Source organism: Mustela erminea, chromosome 10, assembly GCF_009829155.1.
Source record: "Mustela erminea isolate mMusErm1 chromosome 10, mMusErm1.Pri, whole genome shotgun sequence".
Taxonomy (NCBI): Eukaryota; Metazoa; Chordata; class Mammalia; order Carnivora; family Mustelidae; genus Mustela; species Mustela erminea.
The window spans coordinates 93,587,784-93,606,052 of NC_045623.1; the positions used below are offsets into that span (position 1 = coordinate 93,587,784).

The 18,269-nt window shown below is 45.1% G+C and overlaps 1 protein-coding gene across 5 annotated transcripts in view; it reads right to left on the reverse strand.

The window, feature by feature from the left end:
- ZBTB40 (zinc finger and BTB domain containing 40) overlaps nucleotides 1-18,269 on the reverse strand; it is a 73,890-nt gene that overhangs the window by 21,763 nt on the left and 33,858 nt on the right. For all 5 annotated transcript variants that reach the window (XM_032360887.1, XM_032360889.1, XM_032360888.1 and 2 more), the window contains 5 exons: nucleotides 14,922-15,679; nucleotides 13,994-14,127; nucleotides 5,867-6,059; nucleotides 5,099-5,241; nucleotides 1,061-1,253 (listed from right to left, as the gene is read on the reverse strand). In XM_032360887.1, coding sequence (XP_032216778.1) covers nucleotides 1,061-1,253; nucleotides 5,099-5,241; nucleotides 5,867-6,059; nucleotides 13,994-14,127; nucleotides 14,922-15,618 — 1,360 coding nt within the window. In that variant the 5' untranslated portion in view covers nucleotides 15,619-15,679. The remainder of the gene's footprint in view (nucleotides 1-1,060; nucleotides 1,254-5,098; nucleotides 5,242-5,866; nucleotides 6,060-13,993; nucleotides 14,128-14,921; nucleotides 15,680-18,269) is intronic.

Below are 18,269 nucleotides of genomic sequence, written 5' to 3' on the forward strand. Positions count from 1 at the left end.
GGACCTATAATTTGCGAACTGTTGTACATATACTGTCTCCCAGGAGCCACAAGAATGAATGTGATGGTATCATTCTCACCCCCATCGCAGGAAAAAACGAGGTTCGGAAGGGTTAGGGTCCCTAGGCTCAGGGTCACACATCTACAAAATAATCAGGATACAAACCCAGGTGGTCTTGACAGCCTAAGTGTTACACCCCATGTGCCCCTAAACAGGGCAGGAGTCTTACACAATATGCGCCCTTGTGATGGAAAACTACAGAGCCTTCAAAATACAGGGTTATAGAGCATTTCCTGAAATGTGGGGCGGAATGTTTATGTTATACTGTTAAATGAAGGAAATTATAAAATTATAAAATACAGTAGAATATCTCAACATTGGAAAAATAATGTGACAAATATGTTAATGCCCCAGTACGGACATAATCAAGTTGGGAAAGCTGGAGGTTGTTTTCTTCTTTATTTTGTAAACTGTTCAAGTTTGTATAGATATTCATTGTTTCTAAAAGCTAGAAGAAAGTTGTTTCCTTTTCCAACTACCCCTTTTCTGAAAACCACGTTGGTCTCAAGGGCTCTGGGATAAAGGAGAACTGGCTAGACTTGGCACATTTTTCGAAGGACTGGGACAGGGACTCACTGCCCCGGACTGAATGCACACGAGAGGTGTGTAATCCTGGGGCCTGCCGGAATGAACCAGTACTTGCACGGGAGTGGGAAAATCAAGATCGGTGTCTTTGCTGCTTGGATTTAACGTGTCCAAGCCACGCGCTCTGTGAGTCGGCTTGCTCCTCGGCATTCCTGGGGGGCTGGGGGCCAGCCGTGGGACAGCCACACCTTCACAAACCCTGAACCGCAGGAACATTATGAGGACGCCTGACCAGCAAGAGCCGTGCTCAGATCTCCGATCTCAACTCCAGAACTACGGACAATCGCTGGTTTCTGCGGCACTAGGGCGTCTCTAAGCATCACCTCATCTCCCCAGCATGGTGCCCAAAGGGTGTTTAAGCTCTAATTTTTTGTGGGAGAGATTCCAGTCCAGAGAGCTGACAATTAACGGATACCTGCGGTGCCCTGCGAGGTGGCTAATCTCTGCAAATTCTCCAGCAGAAGGCCCAAGTTCGGGGACGCAGGTTTCACAGCCTGAAGGAGCTTTACCAAACTCTCTGCAGTCACAGTCCTGTCTTCAGACATTCTGTGCAGCAGCTTTTCCATCGTCTCCTTGGGTGTTCCGCCCTCGCAGCAATTCAGGATCACCTGCAGTGGCGAGCAATCAGGCAGACAGCAGTTACTGGCACTTCCAAGTGCATCTGACACGCCGCCGGCGAACCCAGCGAGACGGCAGCACAAGGCGCCTGTCCCCGGGTCCTCCTCTGCGGTCTCCAGCACTGCTCTTCCCAGAGTCACTTCCTTGTGCTGTGGTAAAAGGCCCACGTTTTCTCCAAACCAAACAGCTCTGTGAAAATCCCTCCTCCTCAACTGGAGGTCTGAGTAGACTCCTTGTCCCCCTGCCCCCCACCCCCACCATTTGCATTTAGTGAGAAGATTCTTACAGGAAGCCCACATGGCAGCGCCAGGAGCCCAACTCTCACCGGCATCTTCAGACTGGGTTTGTTTAGGAAACTCAGAAACAGGCAGGCAACTAACGAGTACAGCTACAGCGGTTTTAGACTGTTCGATAACTACGTGATAGTGGTAAGAGGTTACCACTGCAGGCCAATCCCGTTATTTTACTTCCTCCTACTCATTCAAACCTTTTCATAGCAATTTGAATGCCCAGGTAATTTACACATTAGTCCATGGCCACCAAAATAACAGACTTAAAGTGCATGTCTGGATAATTTTTCTTGCAGATTCTGTATCTTCGATCTCTCTCATCAGTGCCACATACGCGGCTCCAGTCACCATCCCCCGCTCCCACCCCAGCTCGTTCTTCCTTGGTGGGCGGGAGTCAGAAGGGCGCAGGGCTCCAGCAAGAGGGTGAAGGATAAAACCCATGACTGTTATCTTAAAGAGATTTTCCTATTACAGTAGAACTATTTTCTAATGGACTACAACTCACTATGTGTAACTTGGCTCTTATGGTGCCTATAACATGCGAGATTATTTCAACACACATAATCTACAGACTCCTAGTAACCGAATTTTGAGCTCTCCTTCAGAAGAATACCCGCTTTCAGGAGCAGTCAAGCAGATCAGTCCCAGAAGCATGCCAGAGGATGCCATTATCAAATTAACTCCCATTTAAAAATAAATTTAGCTTTAAAACCAAATTAGTTTTATGTATATGAAAGGAATATCTATATTACATATATGAAAGGAACCCATACATTATATATTAAGCTGTCATATTCATCAGTACAGAACACAGTCATTCTCTTTGTTTAATGTCTAATATAACTAGATTCCTATTAAATGAATCATAATTTAAAATTCAAGTGCCTGTATCTGAAAACCACTCTGATTTCAGTGCTATCTCTTTGTTCCTAAGCAATGACCTGATACACAATGAGGCAGCCATGTACTGTCAACAGTGGGTAGGGGCCTTAAAGCCAGACAGGCCTAATAGGAAACCCAGTCCTAAAATGTATAGCCGGCATGACCTTGGGTGAGTTCTTCTGTTCTTTGAACCGTATCTTCCTCATCTGCGAAAGCAGAGAACAATACCAACGCTTGCACACTTGTTATGAGGAGTCTCTAAAGTGAAGCTGCTATTTGTAGAGCCCGACATAATGTCTAGGACATTCGTGATCTTTAAATGACAGTGGGTACTGATATCCTTAGGCAGCTGTATTTTGTACAGCGGTAAGAGAATGTGCCGTGTGTCCACGTCTGAGCTCTAGCACGGGCGCCCAGCAGCTGCGTCTTTGGGTAAGCTGCTTCACCTTCCTGAGGGTCTGTATCCTCATCTTTAAAATGAGGGTACTATCTGTGCCTTCATCGAGCTGATGTGAGGGCAGAAATTAATGTTTAAAAGGTCCTCAGCACACTGCTCAGCACACAGTAAGCAGTAAATTAACGACTGTCGCAACTGCTATTGTTGTACGTTTCCAATCCTGAAGTAAAGACACATCTATTTACCATTTCTTACAGAACCCAGGTATGTATACACAGGGGCCGTGGTGCCTCGATTAGCATCATCCTATAACAGGAGAGAGTTCTAAAAGGCCCAAGTGCGGGGTGCCTGGGCTCAGTCGTTCAGCATCTGTCTTTAGCTCAGGTCATAATCCTGGGGTCCTGGGATTGAGCCCCGCAGTGGGCTCCCTGCTGTGGGGGGAGCCTGCTTCTACCTCTCCCGCTCCCCCTGCTTGTGTTCCCTCTCTTGCTATATCTCTCTCTCTGTCAAATAAATAAATAAACTCTTAAAAAATAAAAATGAAAATAAAGTAAATAAAAGGCCCAAGTGTACGTTCCACGGGATGGCCACACACTGCGGCCACTTGATCAACATTCACCTCTACGTTCCTGCTTTATTGTTTGGCTTCAATTTTCACAAGAAGTAGCTAATGAAGCTCTGGTAGAACCCCGATTCCAAGAGGTGTTTCTGTGATTTATAACTAATTTACGTTCTTCTGCTTTAGTCCTTTCTGTCAAGTAAACTGAAAGTGACAGAGGAAAATGACAGTGTGTGGTCTGTCTTGGTGCAGAGAATGAGGCTGAGTCTGGGCTCTTCCTATAAATGCTGTTTTACCAAGATAATGAAACAGTTCAAAGGACACATTCAATCTAGCTAATAAGGAAAAGGTTTGAATGAGTAATCGAATGAAATCCCTAAACAGGGAATCAGGTACTTCTAGAGCTACAAGCAACTTACTTAAACTGAGTGCCTAAAATTAAATTCAGTCTTAAGCTGAAGGAAGCTTAATCTTATTTTGTATATTATCTTTCCCTAAGGAAATTCAAAGGAGTTATAATTTTGGGAACATGTAATTTATAGAGTATAATTTTAAGATTAAGGATTGTTCCCATTTTATATGAAAAAACTACAGTTTATGACCACTGAGAAAAAAAGGAATTCAGAATCCAGTCTTCACTACTGATCCATGCTCAGCGATCCTACTACTGCTTTCTAAACATTTTCTCTTCCCAGACATGTAAGCCACTTCCCAGAGTTTTAAGAATTGATGCCACAGAAGTTCTCTGTCCCTATTCCTTCCTTCCAGATATAAAAATATTTTTAGCACAAAGTTGAAATCAATAACACCAACAAATACAGTTATCTAGTTGACTTGAGAAGTCATGCCAGCAGTTTTATGAGGATTTTAGTAGTTGGCTGGTGGGAGACTAAATTGGTACAACCTTTCTGAAGGGCAATTTGGCAATATATAGCAAACACCTGAAAAATTTCATACTCTCTAATCCAAAATCCTACTTCTTAGAAAATTACTCGAAGGAAAGAGTTTGAGAAGTATGCAAAGATCTGTGTGCAAGGATGTTCTCTACATCATTTACCACGGCAAAAAATTGGAAACACATGTGCAACAACAATCAACGAATCATGGTGTGTTCATTACATAAAACACAATGCAGCTACCAAAATCCATTATTATAGTATGGAAATGTATTCACAATGCATTAAATAACAAACCCAAAGGTACTCTGTATAAGCCTATCCCAGGATGACTCAAATGAGAAAAAGTGGGAGCATGTGCTCCAAAATGTTAGCTGTGATCATCTCTGAGTGGTGAGATGGTGAGGGATTGTAATTGGGTTTTTTTGCTCACTTCCCCAATTTTTCCTACAGGTGAACACTGTATCGTTTCTATAAAGAAGAAAAGAGTCAAAATTATAATTACAACTGTGTCTAAACGTTTTCACTCTTGGAGCCAACAGTTTCCTATTAGCAGCCCACCAGGTGGGAGCAGGACTATCCACCCATCCACATATCCAAACATTTCATCGTAGGACAGTGTGTGAGTCCCTCAGCCAGCTGCTGCCAGGGGCACAAAGAGACATGTTCAAGAATGTGAATTTCTGGGTGCTTGCTATGCAGTAGGTACAAAAACACTGCAAGGGAAGAAGTGCTATGTGCCACAAAAGAGGTTAAAAAAAGGGCTACATAAACTCAGGAGGGAGGAAGAGGTGCTCGATCCCATGGTTACCCTTTTCTCAGTGTCAGGCAGGAATTCCTCCGTGGCTGTTTCCAGGAACTCCAGGATAGGTCTCAGCTGTGTGACACCCTGGATCAGGTCCTCTTTGTGTTCTAGTAACAGAGCAGACAAGGTCTTTTCCTCCTCTGTGCTCCCTGGGGCGGGGCGGGGGGAGAGAGACAGAGAGATGCACAGGAGAAGCTAGTCAATTTGAAGAAAATGACAGCATGGTTTGGCAAGAGAGATCTAACAGAATAGTAAAGTGATTCTCAGCCTATTTTGAGCACCCGAATGCAGAATCTCTTTTTGGAGAGGAAAATACTTTATTATTCTGTTTAAACTCTATGAAAGGAAAAAATGTTTCATTTATCTGTCGAAACACAAAGCCGCAGAGCCAGCCAGAGGTTAACTTCTGCTTGGCAAGGCCACTGCTTTGTACCTAACCCAAACAAGAGAAACTGCAGCCGTCGGTGCTGCCGGCAAACCAGTCTGCCCTGGGCACTCAAAACACTGACTGGGATGTGTGGCTTGTGAAGGGCAGGAGAACACGGATGGTCTTCTACTTCAAGAAGTCAGACTAGTTAACTAGGGGACTGAAATGTAGACTCAAATTCAGGCTGTATATTTGTCATCATCAGCTTCTGGAATTATGTGTAGAACTGATGTGAAAATCACTGAACGATAACTAAGCCGCTGAGGAAATGTATCACTGGAGCAAACCTGACAGCATCTTTCCAGAATAAAACTCAAGCCACTCAGGTGGACGGGGTTTTCTCCTACCTTCTGGCCGCACTGCATCCACACCTTTCGCCTTTCCATCTAACAACGCTCTCTTTACTGCGGGATTGGAATCTTGGCACAGCCTCAACAGTGACACAACAGTCTGAACGTCCAGGCTCTCATCTTTGACTTTATCCAGGATTCTCTGGAATGCTGAGTGTCCTTCTTCACCCTCAAGACATCCCATTATAGTCTGGGGACACAAGCAACCGGAAAGAGAGATCAACCAACCACAAGAACCCCGTGCTCCTTGGATCTGGCGAGTGAGGCCCTCTTTGGCCTTTCTTGGTATTTGGCATCCTGACGGCTTCTGTATCACGGCTCCTCTGCCTTCAGAACACAGAAGCATTCGAGATGGATAAGCACCCGCCTTTTTGATCCCTCCTGCTCAGCCTTCCTCACTGATTCTCCTTCCAAATCCCTACCCATAAGCAGTCCCGAAAACTGATCCCAACTTTGTTCTCCTGTATGCTCTCCCTTTGGAAAAGCCCTTACATATGCAGCTTTCATATCACCTCTAGGCCAATAACCCTGAAAACTAGCTCCCCAATCTTCAGCTTGCTATTTAAATCTAGAGCCACACAGTTTCTACTAGAAATGCCTTATCCTCCAGAGGTCTCGGCACTACATGCCGCCATCTGGACTCTTCCAACCTGGAAGTACTAGAATACCAGCCACTCCAGTGGTGAAATAAACAAAATTAGTGGGAGGAACGCTGACTGGACGGAAGGGTCAAAATTTCTGTTTTAGCAATAAGGAATTTATTTTTTAAAAATCTAGAACCAAAAGTTAATTTCATGTGCACAGCCTTTATATTTCTACTTGGCAAAACTACAACCTACCTTTGATGTTTTTTAGTGTCAATACTGTAAAAGAAGAGCTTCCTCACAAGAAAGCGAAAAGTTATGGTTTTCTGCACATACACACACACACACACACACACAAAACATGAAAGGATCTCATGAATATCTATACTTGCAAAGTTCAGGTAGGCAGTTCTTATAAATTCTGGTAGTAATTACAGGTTTAAAATTTTTGTTCAGAGAGATTTTTATCTTTCTCTCCTCCTCCCAAATAAATAGGAATTAGGAACGAGTTAGACTGTGTTTCTTGGCTTTGCTTGAGCGTGCTTCCTGATCACAGAATGGACATGACATATAAAGCCAAGGTAAACTTAAAAAAAAAAAAAAAGCTTCTTATGATTTTTAGTCATGTACAAAAATAAATTCAGATAAAGCCCAGTTTAGGAATCTGTATTAAGTAACTTCCATGAACCTGAGTAACTCATCTTGTCTCCAGTTTGGAAAATAATAAACAAATGAAATACCAACTCTGCTGAAAGCTCAGTTGAATGGTTTTCAGTCGCCTTTATTGAACCTTCCACGCTCTTGTTAGTCGGCCTAAAATCTTGTTAAGGAGTGCCTTTGCCCTGACAGCAGCAGGGACCTGTGGTAGGCGGCCTCTAAATACTTCACAACAACCCTGCCACCAGGCATTCATGCCCTTGGGCTGCACCTGATGTCGTGCTTCCAAGGGAAAGAACATGGCAAGAGTAATGGGGGGCACTTCGGAGGCTCCGTCACCGTGACTTCCTTCTTGTCTGTGGGGGCATTCTCTGCCTTCACTCTGGAAGCAGGCTGCCATGTTGTGAGCTGCCCTACAGAGAGGCCCACGTGGCAGGGAATGTCTCCAGCCAATACTCAGTGAGTGAGCTTGGAAGTGAATCTTCGGAACCCTGCCAACAGTCACACGAGTGTACTGGGAAGGGGCCATCCCTCGCCCTGCCCCACCGCGTCCTGAGCTGTCTGTGGCCTTGGCTAATAATACACACCCTGACTACAGACCTGCCAGGGACCCTGAGCCAGGGACTCAGCAAAGGATGCCTAGGTTCCTGACCCACAGAGATGGTAAAAACTGTGTTTGCTTTCAAACTGCTAAATGTTAAGAGTAATTGTTATGCGGCAAGAGATACCTAATATAGACCCTCTCAATGCTAATGCCGTCAGTAAACAGGTTTTTTTCTCTCTTTATTTCTCATTTCCTTCCTCCTTTTCTTCAATGCATCTTAACGGATACAGCATTTAGCTGTCTTCGTCTGCCCTACGCCAGTGTGCTTTCTCCCGAAGCTCTGAGCATCGCGAATCCACGTCTCGCAGGACCCAATCTGTCTGGCAGCAGCATCTGAGCCGGTGGGGAAGGGACGCTTCCATCCACAGAGGCGTCTGATGCGCTTCTCATTATCCTCTCTGCTGTCTCCTCCTCTGCGGAACTGCTCAGCAGTGAAATTAAAACATTTGTTAACTTCATTGCTCAGCAGTGACGCCAGGGTGTGACCATCTGGGAAGGGGAGCAGGGGTGGGCTGATGAAAGGGCCAGGAGGGAGCAGTCAGCTGCCTGGACAGCCCTGCTCTTTGCTCTTTCTTCCAGAACCTACTGGGGACCTGGCACCAGAGCGAGTGTTTTAACTGTTATTCCATCAGCCCCCTAAGCTGCCTGGGGCTCCTCCGTGCAGTGAGCCCTTTTCTGAAATAGCCCATCTGCCTAAACAGAGGGCGTCCCATATTGCGGCAGGCTGAGGGTCACTGACTGCTACATAAGACGTCAGCCCAAAACAGAGTTTGGCTCTTTAAGCAAACATTTGGAATTCCTTTGATTCTTAGAGTTAAAGGTACTTTGGTAAATTCATACCAAATTATGGTCACACGTGTGATCAACAGACTTTGATTTATGAATGAACTATATAGGTCAATATACTTAAAGATGGGACAATTTCCTTTCCTTCAAAAATTTAATCTTTGCCTTATACTAAGGTCTTTGGATTTACTTATTTTCCCAACTGTCTGCCTACTGCCTTTGGATTCGTTTGAGTTATGCTGTGTTCTTATGCGTTCACACCTTCCCTGAATGCTGAGGGCCAGCCAACGGCCCTCGTGACCCAGACCGGAAGAGCCGAATGCCATCCCAGACACTGTGTCCATGCCATCTATGGAACTCCTCCCGTCGGTCCTAGGAGGTGTTATTACCAGGGCTACTTTTATTCTTTTTTTTTTTTTTAAGATTTTATTTATGCATTTGAGAGAGAGAGAATATGAGAGACAGAGGGAGCATGAGAAGGGGCATGATCAGAGGGAGAAGCAGACTCAACCATCGAGCAGGGCGCTCGATGCAGGATGCCATGCCGGGAGCCTGGATCATGACCTGAGCCGAAGGCAGACGCCCAACCAACTGAGCCACGCAGGCGCCCATTACAACGACTACTTAAATGAAAGTCAGAGAGGTGAGATCTCATGGCCAGTAAGCAGCGTACCTGGGAGGAAACGGTAAGTCAGTGGAGTAAGTCAGTGGAGCTTACTCTACTGACTTAGCACCCTTTCACTAGTTGCCACCTCAGATTTTGAGTGTAACCGAATCCACTTACACTGCACTCTCCTGGACCTGCTACGGTCAACGTCACGTTGAACACTGGGTCCTATCTGGACAATTGACACCATTCCTCCTGGTCCTGGAGATTTGTACATAGACAGGTACACTGCTTCATAAATATTTAACTGAACGAAATTCTCTTGCCATAAAACCAATAGCCTTTCTATCGATGGCTGCATATGTTAGATGACATAATTAGCAGAGAGAAGATATGGAAAAACAACTTACTTCCATTTCTCATAGACCTATAAAATGAACCCTATTAGCTCACTTCTCAACAGGGTTACCCTATCCTGTCAGTGAACACAGTCCACAAAACACAGACCTGCACTTTGTAACAACTCTCCAAAGCAGTGACGTGGTCGGAAACATCAGATTCATACAGGAGAAGAGGCTTGTTTGCCTCTGAAACAAAGTTGAAAGAGAAAAAAAAAAGCTCCTAGGTCTTAAGCTTTGGGAGTCTTTCTAGAACTTCAGGTGAAAACTGGATCAAACAGCAAGGAAATCAATAGCAGAAGTTATCTCCTAATTCTACTCAAAGATTCACTTTGCTATATACACACTTAATTAAAAGCAGGGACATGGCTAGGAATAAAGAAAGAGGACAATTAAAAGTTCCTGCATAAAAGCTAAAAAAAAATTATAAGCTTGCCTTTAAACATAGGTTTTGCTCAGCTCAGCCAGAAAGCCTGTTAGGTCAGTATCTGCTTTCTCTAATGGGCAGGGATATTACACCAAGATAAAGACGGGCAGAAGCCGCTTTCCCATCCCAGCACCCAAGAGATTTCTCCTTAATCAGTTTTGGCTTTGGTTTCACACAATCCAAGCGGCCCAGCCTCATCCTGTGTTGTTGCAATCACTGCTTAGGGAATGGCTTTGCCACCTTTCATCATTTATCTCAGGAAACAAAATAAACAGGACACTAGTTCACGGTGTCCTCCTGAAACTCCATTCAGGCCAGGTGCACACCTTGTGTCTGTGTTTCAGAAAAGAAACAGTCTAGTCCGTGTCAACTAGAACACGCTCAGGCCTTCACAAGCCTCCAGATTTCACATCTAAGCACAGATTATTTTTAATGTTAAGCTGTCTTTTTAATGTTATGCCGATTAACCAAATAACAACAACAAAAAGCATTTCAAAGCTCCTTAGGAGCTAAAACTCTTTAAAAAGAAAAACAACAAACCCCCAGCCTTAACAATTGGAGCTGAAACGTAGACTGGTGTTTCAAGCGAGCAGTTTGCAAATGCTTTCAGTACTGAGGCCTTTTGGGGATTTCCATAGTTTGGTGACTCCAAAAAAATAATTACATATGTGGCAGGATTTCTCTGCTGTCAAGACACTCTATAGGGATAGGGATCCAGTTTTATTTATACGTGTCTTCCTAGCAACCAGCTCAATGCCTGGCACACACCAGCTGCTCAGTAAATATTTGCTGAATCAAGGCGTAAGTAAAGAATAACACTTGGGAAAAATGTGTACATGGTGGCCCCTCAAAACAGCGAGGTGCCAGCACAGACACTGTGACATCTGCCATCATACACTAAGAACTGTGCAAGCCATTAACTTCTCTAGCAGCGCTTCTCAGAAACGGGTCTTACTGATATCAAAACAGCAACACGGCAGCTTATTAAAGATGTAGATGCCCAAGCTCTACGACTATCAGACTCTCTGGAAATGAGGTCTGGAGGTGTACATATTCATGAGTGTACTGGATGATTTTCATATACACCGAACCACTGTTCTAGAGACTGATGGCTGTGAACCAGGCACTACACCTGCAGTTCAGTAAGGTACTTCCAAGTGGATAATGGTCCCTATTTGAAAGCATGACTTGCAAATTAGGCTTAAAGTAACAGCAATCCATCTCATGTGTCAGAGCAAATGACCGTGGCACTAAGATATTATAAGACATTAAGTAAAAAGGGGTTTCAAGGTCAACTAAGTCTAAAAATACTAAGTTAACGCATAAACAAACAACAGCAGTCACCACCAATTGAGCTCTTTTTCTCTGTGCCTGGTATTTTAGTGTGAGTTTTCCATCAATAATCTGTATTAGTTTCACAATGATCCTGTGATGTAGGTGACAACATTCCCAATTTACAAATTAGGAAATTAAGGCTTACACAGATTAAGTTGTTGGAGGTCACAACACTAGCAAATGATAGAGCTGAACAGCTAACTGTATATCCACACAATGGAACTCTGCTCAGGTCTAAAAAGGAGTAAATAAGCATGGATAAGCCTCAGGAGAATTATGCTGATGGCAAGAAGCCAGATGAGAAAGAATATAGACTACATGACTCTCTATACATAATACTCTAGAAAATGCACATTCATCTACAGAGAGCGAGCAGGTCAGGGTCACCTAGAGATGGGTGGGTTGAAAGGGGCTAGCAGGAGGGATTAGTAAGGGCATAAGGAACCTCAGGGGTGATGGGTATGTTCAGTATCTTGCTTGTGTTGATGGCTTCGGGTTTTAAAACTTATCAAACTGTATGCTTTAAATATATACAGCTTGCTGCATGTCAACCATACTTTAATAAAACTGTCTATAAGAAAGTTAAAGGAGAAAGAGAAGTACTGGGCTCAAGTACAAAGGCTGTATTTTATTTAATGGAATCGTATGCTCTTCAAGTATTTTTTTCTTTTTCTTTCTGCAGCTGAAAGGTACTATGGAATGTAACAGAATCAGTTTTAAATACAGCCACTAAGTGATTTGTAGGGCTCTTACTCTGACCTCTAAAACCGTGGAAGAAATAACATAAGCCTATAATGATCCCCAACAGTGAATCACTGTTCTAAGTACTACTACTGTTATTGTCACCAAAAGATTAGGACAAGAATTGGGAGGGAAAAAAATGCTGGATGAAACCATGTACAGCAAAAATTTCTCAAGCACCTGTTATCTGCCAGACACTTTTAGGTACCAGTGTTAGGAAAAAATGCTTAAAACACAGCTCAAGTAAGTACACAGGCCACCCTAATAATCTGAATATTGCTGATCTAGGAATGCTACTACTCCCCTGTCACCAAAATTAAGTGGACAGGAAGTCCTGCAAGGGAAAATGAAGAGGTGTGTCTCTAAGCTATCACGCCAACAAACTTGTGACAAAAATGATAGATTGAACAGTTAAGAGAACATCCACATGCAAAAGTATAAAACCATAATGTCCTTCAGCATAATCAGTACAAAGAATATCAAGGTTTTACAACCTGTCACCTCCCTAACAGAGTCACTGAGGTTAACCCAGTGTCATAAAAAGCTGTTCTCTCAAGAAAGTAATTTACAGTCAACTGTCAATTAACCAAGGTTAAAAGAAATACTTGACCTTGAATTGTTGGTTTTGGTTTTTTTTTAAGTAAGTTTCTATGAATCTGGGAAATACTTGTACGGTAGAAGGCAGTTACTGCTTGGGTGAAGGTAACTAACAGACACTCAATTGCCTACAGCGACACGGGAGGCCTCCCCCACACACTCCCCACCACGCAGATGAGCAAGCCTGAGGGGACAGTGCCCACTGGCGCTGCCAGCACCGCTCAGCATGGGAGGCATGGCTGCGGGAAAGGCAGTTCTAAAGTGGCTAGAGGAGTTCTAAAGTGGCTGTGGAGGCAATCCTGTACATTCAAGGGATGAGAAGTCAGGTAGTGAGGAAGCCCCCAGTGGGGATGCGTCTTGATGAGATATTGAAAGAAAGAAAAGGTCAGTTAAGAGCATGATAACCACTGGGCAGTCTTCTGTCAGGCCATTCCTAAACACTTAAACATACATGACACATGTGTAGCATTTTCCCCTACTAGCAGTAAAACCCAGTGTGCAAAGGCACCGCTCTAAAGCTAGAATGCTTGTGTTTAAATTCTTGCTCAGTCCTACAAGCTCTGTGGCCTTGGCCAGGTTATATACCTTAGACCGCTTTTCTCATCTGTAAAACGGGGGCTAAAAAATCAATAAAACAGTATCCATCCCGGGGGGGGAGGGTTGTGAGAATTAAATCTGATAACATGTGTGCCAAGCACAGTATGGTAAGTATTCAATAAATTTCACTATTAGTGGTTTCACGGTGGAAAATGGCCACTGTATTCCTAAACATTGGATGCAATTTACTACATAAGGTATACACATTAGGTTCTTTTCATACCAGGTTTTAAGTATTTCTTAATGTTCTACTTCAGTTTTTATCATTTAGTCTGGATTTGGGGTTGTCCATGACTACTCTCTGCCTCATTTTATCCCTGATTACTCTGGTGGAAATGGTTTTGATTAGTTAAGTATCCTGGATCAAAACTGGTTTAAGTCTGGGTGATCAGAATATAACTTAGTTTTGAAACCATCTTGCCTAGTACTTTTCTAAGACAGCCCTTTAGAGAACAAATATTTAAAAAAAAAAATTAAAGTTTGAGGGACACCTGGGTGGCTCAGTTGGTCAAGCATCTGCCTTCAGCTCAGGTCATGATCCCAGGGTCCTGGGATCAAGTCCCCTATCAGGCTCCTTGCTCAGAGGGGAGCCTGCTTCTCCCTCTGCCTGACACTTCCCCTGCTCTCTTTCTCTCTCTCTCTGACAAGTAATTCTTTTTTAAAAAATTTAAGTTTGAAAAAACTGAGACCCGGAAGTGTTTTGTGTTTTCATAGTTCTGCCCCATATGGGAAACTCATCTGGTATCCAGAGAACACTACATCAGCAAACAAATAAAACTCATGGTACTTACCTCCTCTTGTGCACCTTTAATTTCTGAACATTCTTCTAGTCTTTTTAAAACATCCTGGGTAACCAAGAGTGCATCAGAGAAGACACTTTCATTCTCTAGAAGAAAATTCAGCTGATGCTGTTTCCTCTCATACTCTGAGTACAAAACAAAACACACACACACAAAAGTCAGTGATTCATTACTTGAGATGATTTTTTTTTTAAGTTTAAGCTGACAACCTTTGGGTTATATGCAGCATTTATAACTGACACAGATATAACAGTTGTGGATAACAGAAAACAATGGCCCTAACCAGCTGCGTTCTCTGGGCCATCCTCTTCCTGGTTAGAATAATGGGTCAGCATCAAAACTAGTCCATCAGGGGCGCTCAAGTGACTCCCTTGGTTAAGCGTCCGACTTGATCTTCGCGCAGGTTGTGATCTCTGAGTCGGGCTCTGCACTGGGTATGGAGACTTCTTGGGATTCTCTCTTTCCCTCTGTCCCTCCCCACTTCCTCTTTTTCTTTCTCTCTCTCTCAAAACAAAAACACCCCGGGCACATCGTTATTTCAGTATTGCCTTCTGCTCTGCAGCTTATCCTCTGACTTCCATCACTCGAAAACACAGACATTTTAAAAGAAGAAGAATGCCCCTGTGGGGTGCTTGGCGGGCTCAGCTGGGGGAGCGTACAACGCTTGATCTCAGGGTTATGGGTTCAAGCTCCATGTTGGGTATAGAGATGACTTTAAAAAAATAAAATCATTAAAAAAAAAAAAGAACCATCCCCCAGTAGCAGTTTTGTTTCAGATTCTGTGTGGGATTCTGGTTTCCTATCTAGCAGTGGTTTTTGGTAAATCTATCACTGAAACAAGAAAATTCATAAAGAACACTGGATGTAGTAACCGACAATGGGAGGACAGATTACAACAGAACTATTAAATGAAGGTTACCTGGCTCCGTGCTGGCCTCCTTTGCCTCTCTAAAGGCTTGTACAGCAGGGGAGGGGGAACAAACTTCAGATAGACGAGGAGTCTGCCCCGGGGTGTCTGTGTTCCCCTGCCTCCCCTGGGCAGTGGAAGGCCCCGCACTCATCTCTCCGGCAACCATATCGACTGCGTCCTCAGCCTCGGCTTTCACACAGCCCCCTAGAGGGGCAGAAGCCTCCAGGGAAGGGCAAGGGTCTGCAGTGCCCTCAGAGGCAAGGACTTCTATGTCAGGCTTCTCCGGTTCCCTCCTGAATGCCTCTGAGGATGGTAGGGAGCCGTCCCTCACCACCTGACCCTGAACAGAGCAGTTCACAAGGCTGGTCAGAAGATTTTTACAGCTAACGGCCACATCGAACATCTGCAGGCTGTCGGCCAGAGAGATGATTTTGGAGAAGTTGTGCTTGCCCACAGGTAGTCTGCCAGTGTACATCATTTCTAACAAGAGGGCAAACTCCTCGGGGCTCACAACAGACGCATCGATGGAAATGGTGTCTGTGTTGTCCAGCAGCGTTTTGAACAGGAGGCTGGCGGCAGCCAGGACCAGCTTGTGGGCCCGGAAGTAAATGGTGCCGATGGAAATGGTGCAGTCACAGAACTGCTGCTCCTTGCACAGAGTGTAGAGCTGCTGCAGCAGCTGTCGACTGTAGTTGGGGAGCTCCATGGCCTGCGCTCTGCCCCAGGACTTCTTCCAGACCCACTCCGTTGAGGATCAGTGCGGTCTCCTAGAGAAACCCCCGAAGTGCCATGTTAGTACGTCACAAGCACACAGGGAGAGACCCTGAATGAAACAGTTGCACAAACAGGCAACTCACTCACGCACTCGCCCCCTGCTGCTCCCCAGGAGGGGCGCCGCGCTAGGCACACTATGTCAGTGACACTAGGCACACTATGTCAGTGACGCTGATGACAGCGGCCACGGGCTTAATGCCATCAAGGGGCTCATGCTTCGTGCTTCACCTGGACATTCCCACTGGAGCCTCACAGTGACTCAGTGGAGAGATACCATCCCTCCCCCATTTCACAGATGCGACTGGAGCTTAGAGATATGGAGACAACCGGCCTGAGGCAAAGCAGCCGTTCAATGAGTTAAATGACTTGTGTGTATCACCCACCTCTAAGCGGTAGGTAATACACTGCTGGAGGCGTTCCTGCTTCCCGTGAATTCTCAGCCAACGGAAGGAGGCAACTATATAAACAGATCTACAGCACAATGTCCTCATCTCCACGTGACCTATCTGCAACCCTGCACACCGGTCTCACTCCCTCCTGCTTCAAAAGCATGTCTCCTAGCTCCTGCTCTCTCTGGCTCTCCCGTGACCCCCCTAGCCATGCCTTCCCAGCATCCTTGGCTGGGCCCCCTGCATCACGGTGGCCTCCACAGTTTGGAATGCTCCAGGACTCAGTCATCTCCCCTTTCGTCTTCCTTCTCATCTGATTCCACACCCTTGAAATATCAACAAATGCTGACAGTTTGCAGGCTGACACCTTGAGCTTGGACCTCTCCTCTGCAGGCCAGAGGCACACCTCCAGCTCCCTGCTTAGCATCTCCGATCGGAAGACTGATGGGTGGCTTCAACCTATATCCCAAACTCTCCTTCCATCTTCCTACTCCTCAGCAATTTTGTTCAGACCAAAACCTGGAAGTCATCCTTGAGTCCCGTTTTTTTTTCCTTATACTCCTTATCCAATCCTTTATAAATCCTGGGGGCTCTACCTTCAAAATATATTCAAAAGTCCAATCACTTCCTGCTGCCTCCACTGGCTCTGCTCTGGTCAGTCTAAGTCTCCGTCACCATGTAAGTGGCCTACTACAGCAAGCTCCTCTAACTGGTCTCCACACCCCTGTCCTGTTCTAGCACCACCCCTACGCCACCCTACCTTAGCCCGGTAGTCAGAGGGATCTTTTTAGCACACAGCCAGCGCCTGTCCCTTCTTTGCACAGACGCCTTCTTGGCTTCTGGTCTCAGAGTAAATGCAAAAGCCGAAGTTCTTCTAATGGCCTACGCGCCCCTCGCGACCTGGCTGGCACTAAGTCTTTAGGCCGCCTTCTCCCCTCACCCACTCTGCCCTACACACACTGCCTTCCTTACCGATCACGGAACAGTCTGTACATGCTTACTATGGCGTCTCCGCACGTGTGCATGGCTCACTCCCCCTTCCAGCAGGTCTCTGCTCTAAGGCCACAGCATTACTGAGGGCTTCCCTGACCATGTCCTTTAAATAGCAGCCTCTTCTCCAACCTCAGAACATTCCATCCCTCTTACTCTATTTATCCGCACAGCATTATCACCTTCTGACATCTATTTTTACTTATTATCATGTATCTCCCTTCCGTGGAATGTAAGCTCCATTAGGGAAGGACCATTTAAAAATCATCTGCCCTCACACAAGTGTTGCTGATTAGTTGGTGGAATGAATAAATGAATGGGAGGAGATGCAATGGCAGAGACATGCGCCCAGAAACCCAGCTTAGGGAAAAGGGGTGTGGAGCAGTTAGAGTAAGGTCTGGAGGAGGAGCTGAGCTGCCTGAATAACTGTGGAGGCCCCAACGAGGTGAGGGGAGTGAGACAACAGGCGCTCGGAGTGGGAGCCTGCACGGCAGACAGACAACTATCCCCAGTGGTGGGGAGGAAGGGGTGCTGGTGGGACTGCACGGAATTCAGTGATCCTCGAACATAAGCAGGGGACAGGCAGTATCAGGAGCTAAATCTGGCAGGCAGAGGTTGTGGCCACAGAGAGATACATGGGCCACGCTTAGGAGCTTGGATTTATCTGAAAGGCAAGGAGGAGCCACTGAAGGGTTTTAAAGGCTTTAAGCAGGGAAGTCACATGGCCAGAGATGCATCTTAAATGGATCATCTAAGTGACATCGGCACAGAATTGAGGGGGATAATGCTGGAGGCAGGCTCTGTTATTGCAGGAGTTCAGAGATAAATCAATGAGGACTCTGACCCACAGAAATGGCAAGAGAAGAAAGAGAAAGAGACATCCAAAAATATTTAGGAAATGTAACTGTCATGATTTAAAGTGTGAGTGGCTGTGAAGGAAGACAGCTCCTGGGCGCTGTTCTGGTGAGTGGGAGTGGCTGCGGAGATGATCCAGATAACACAAGAGAGCTGTCTTGGGAAGAAGACATGTAGTTCAGTTTTGGATTTGAGGATCTTATGATGATAGCCAAATTCTATCATCTTACTTGTGTAAAGAAAAGAAAATACACTGACAAAAAAGCCAAATGTCAAAATAACACCGGCTGCCTCTGTTAGCAAGACTGCAGACGATCCCCTTTTCCTTCCACCACTATTTATTCATTTT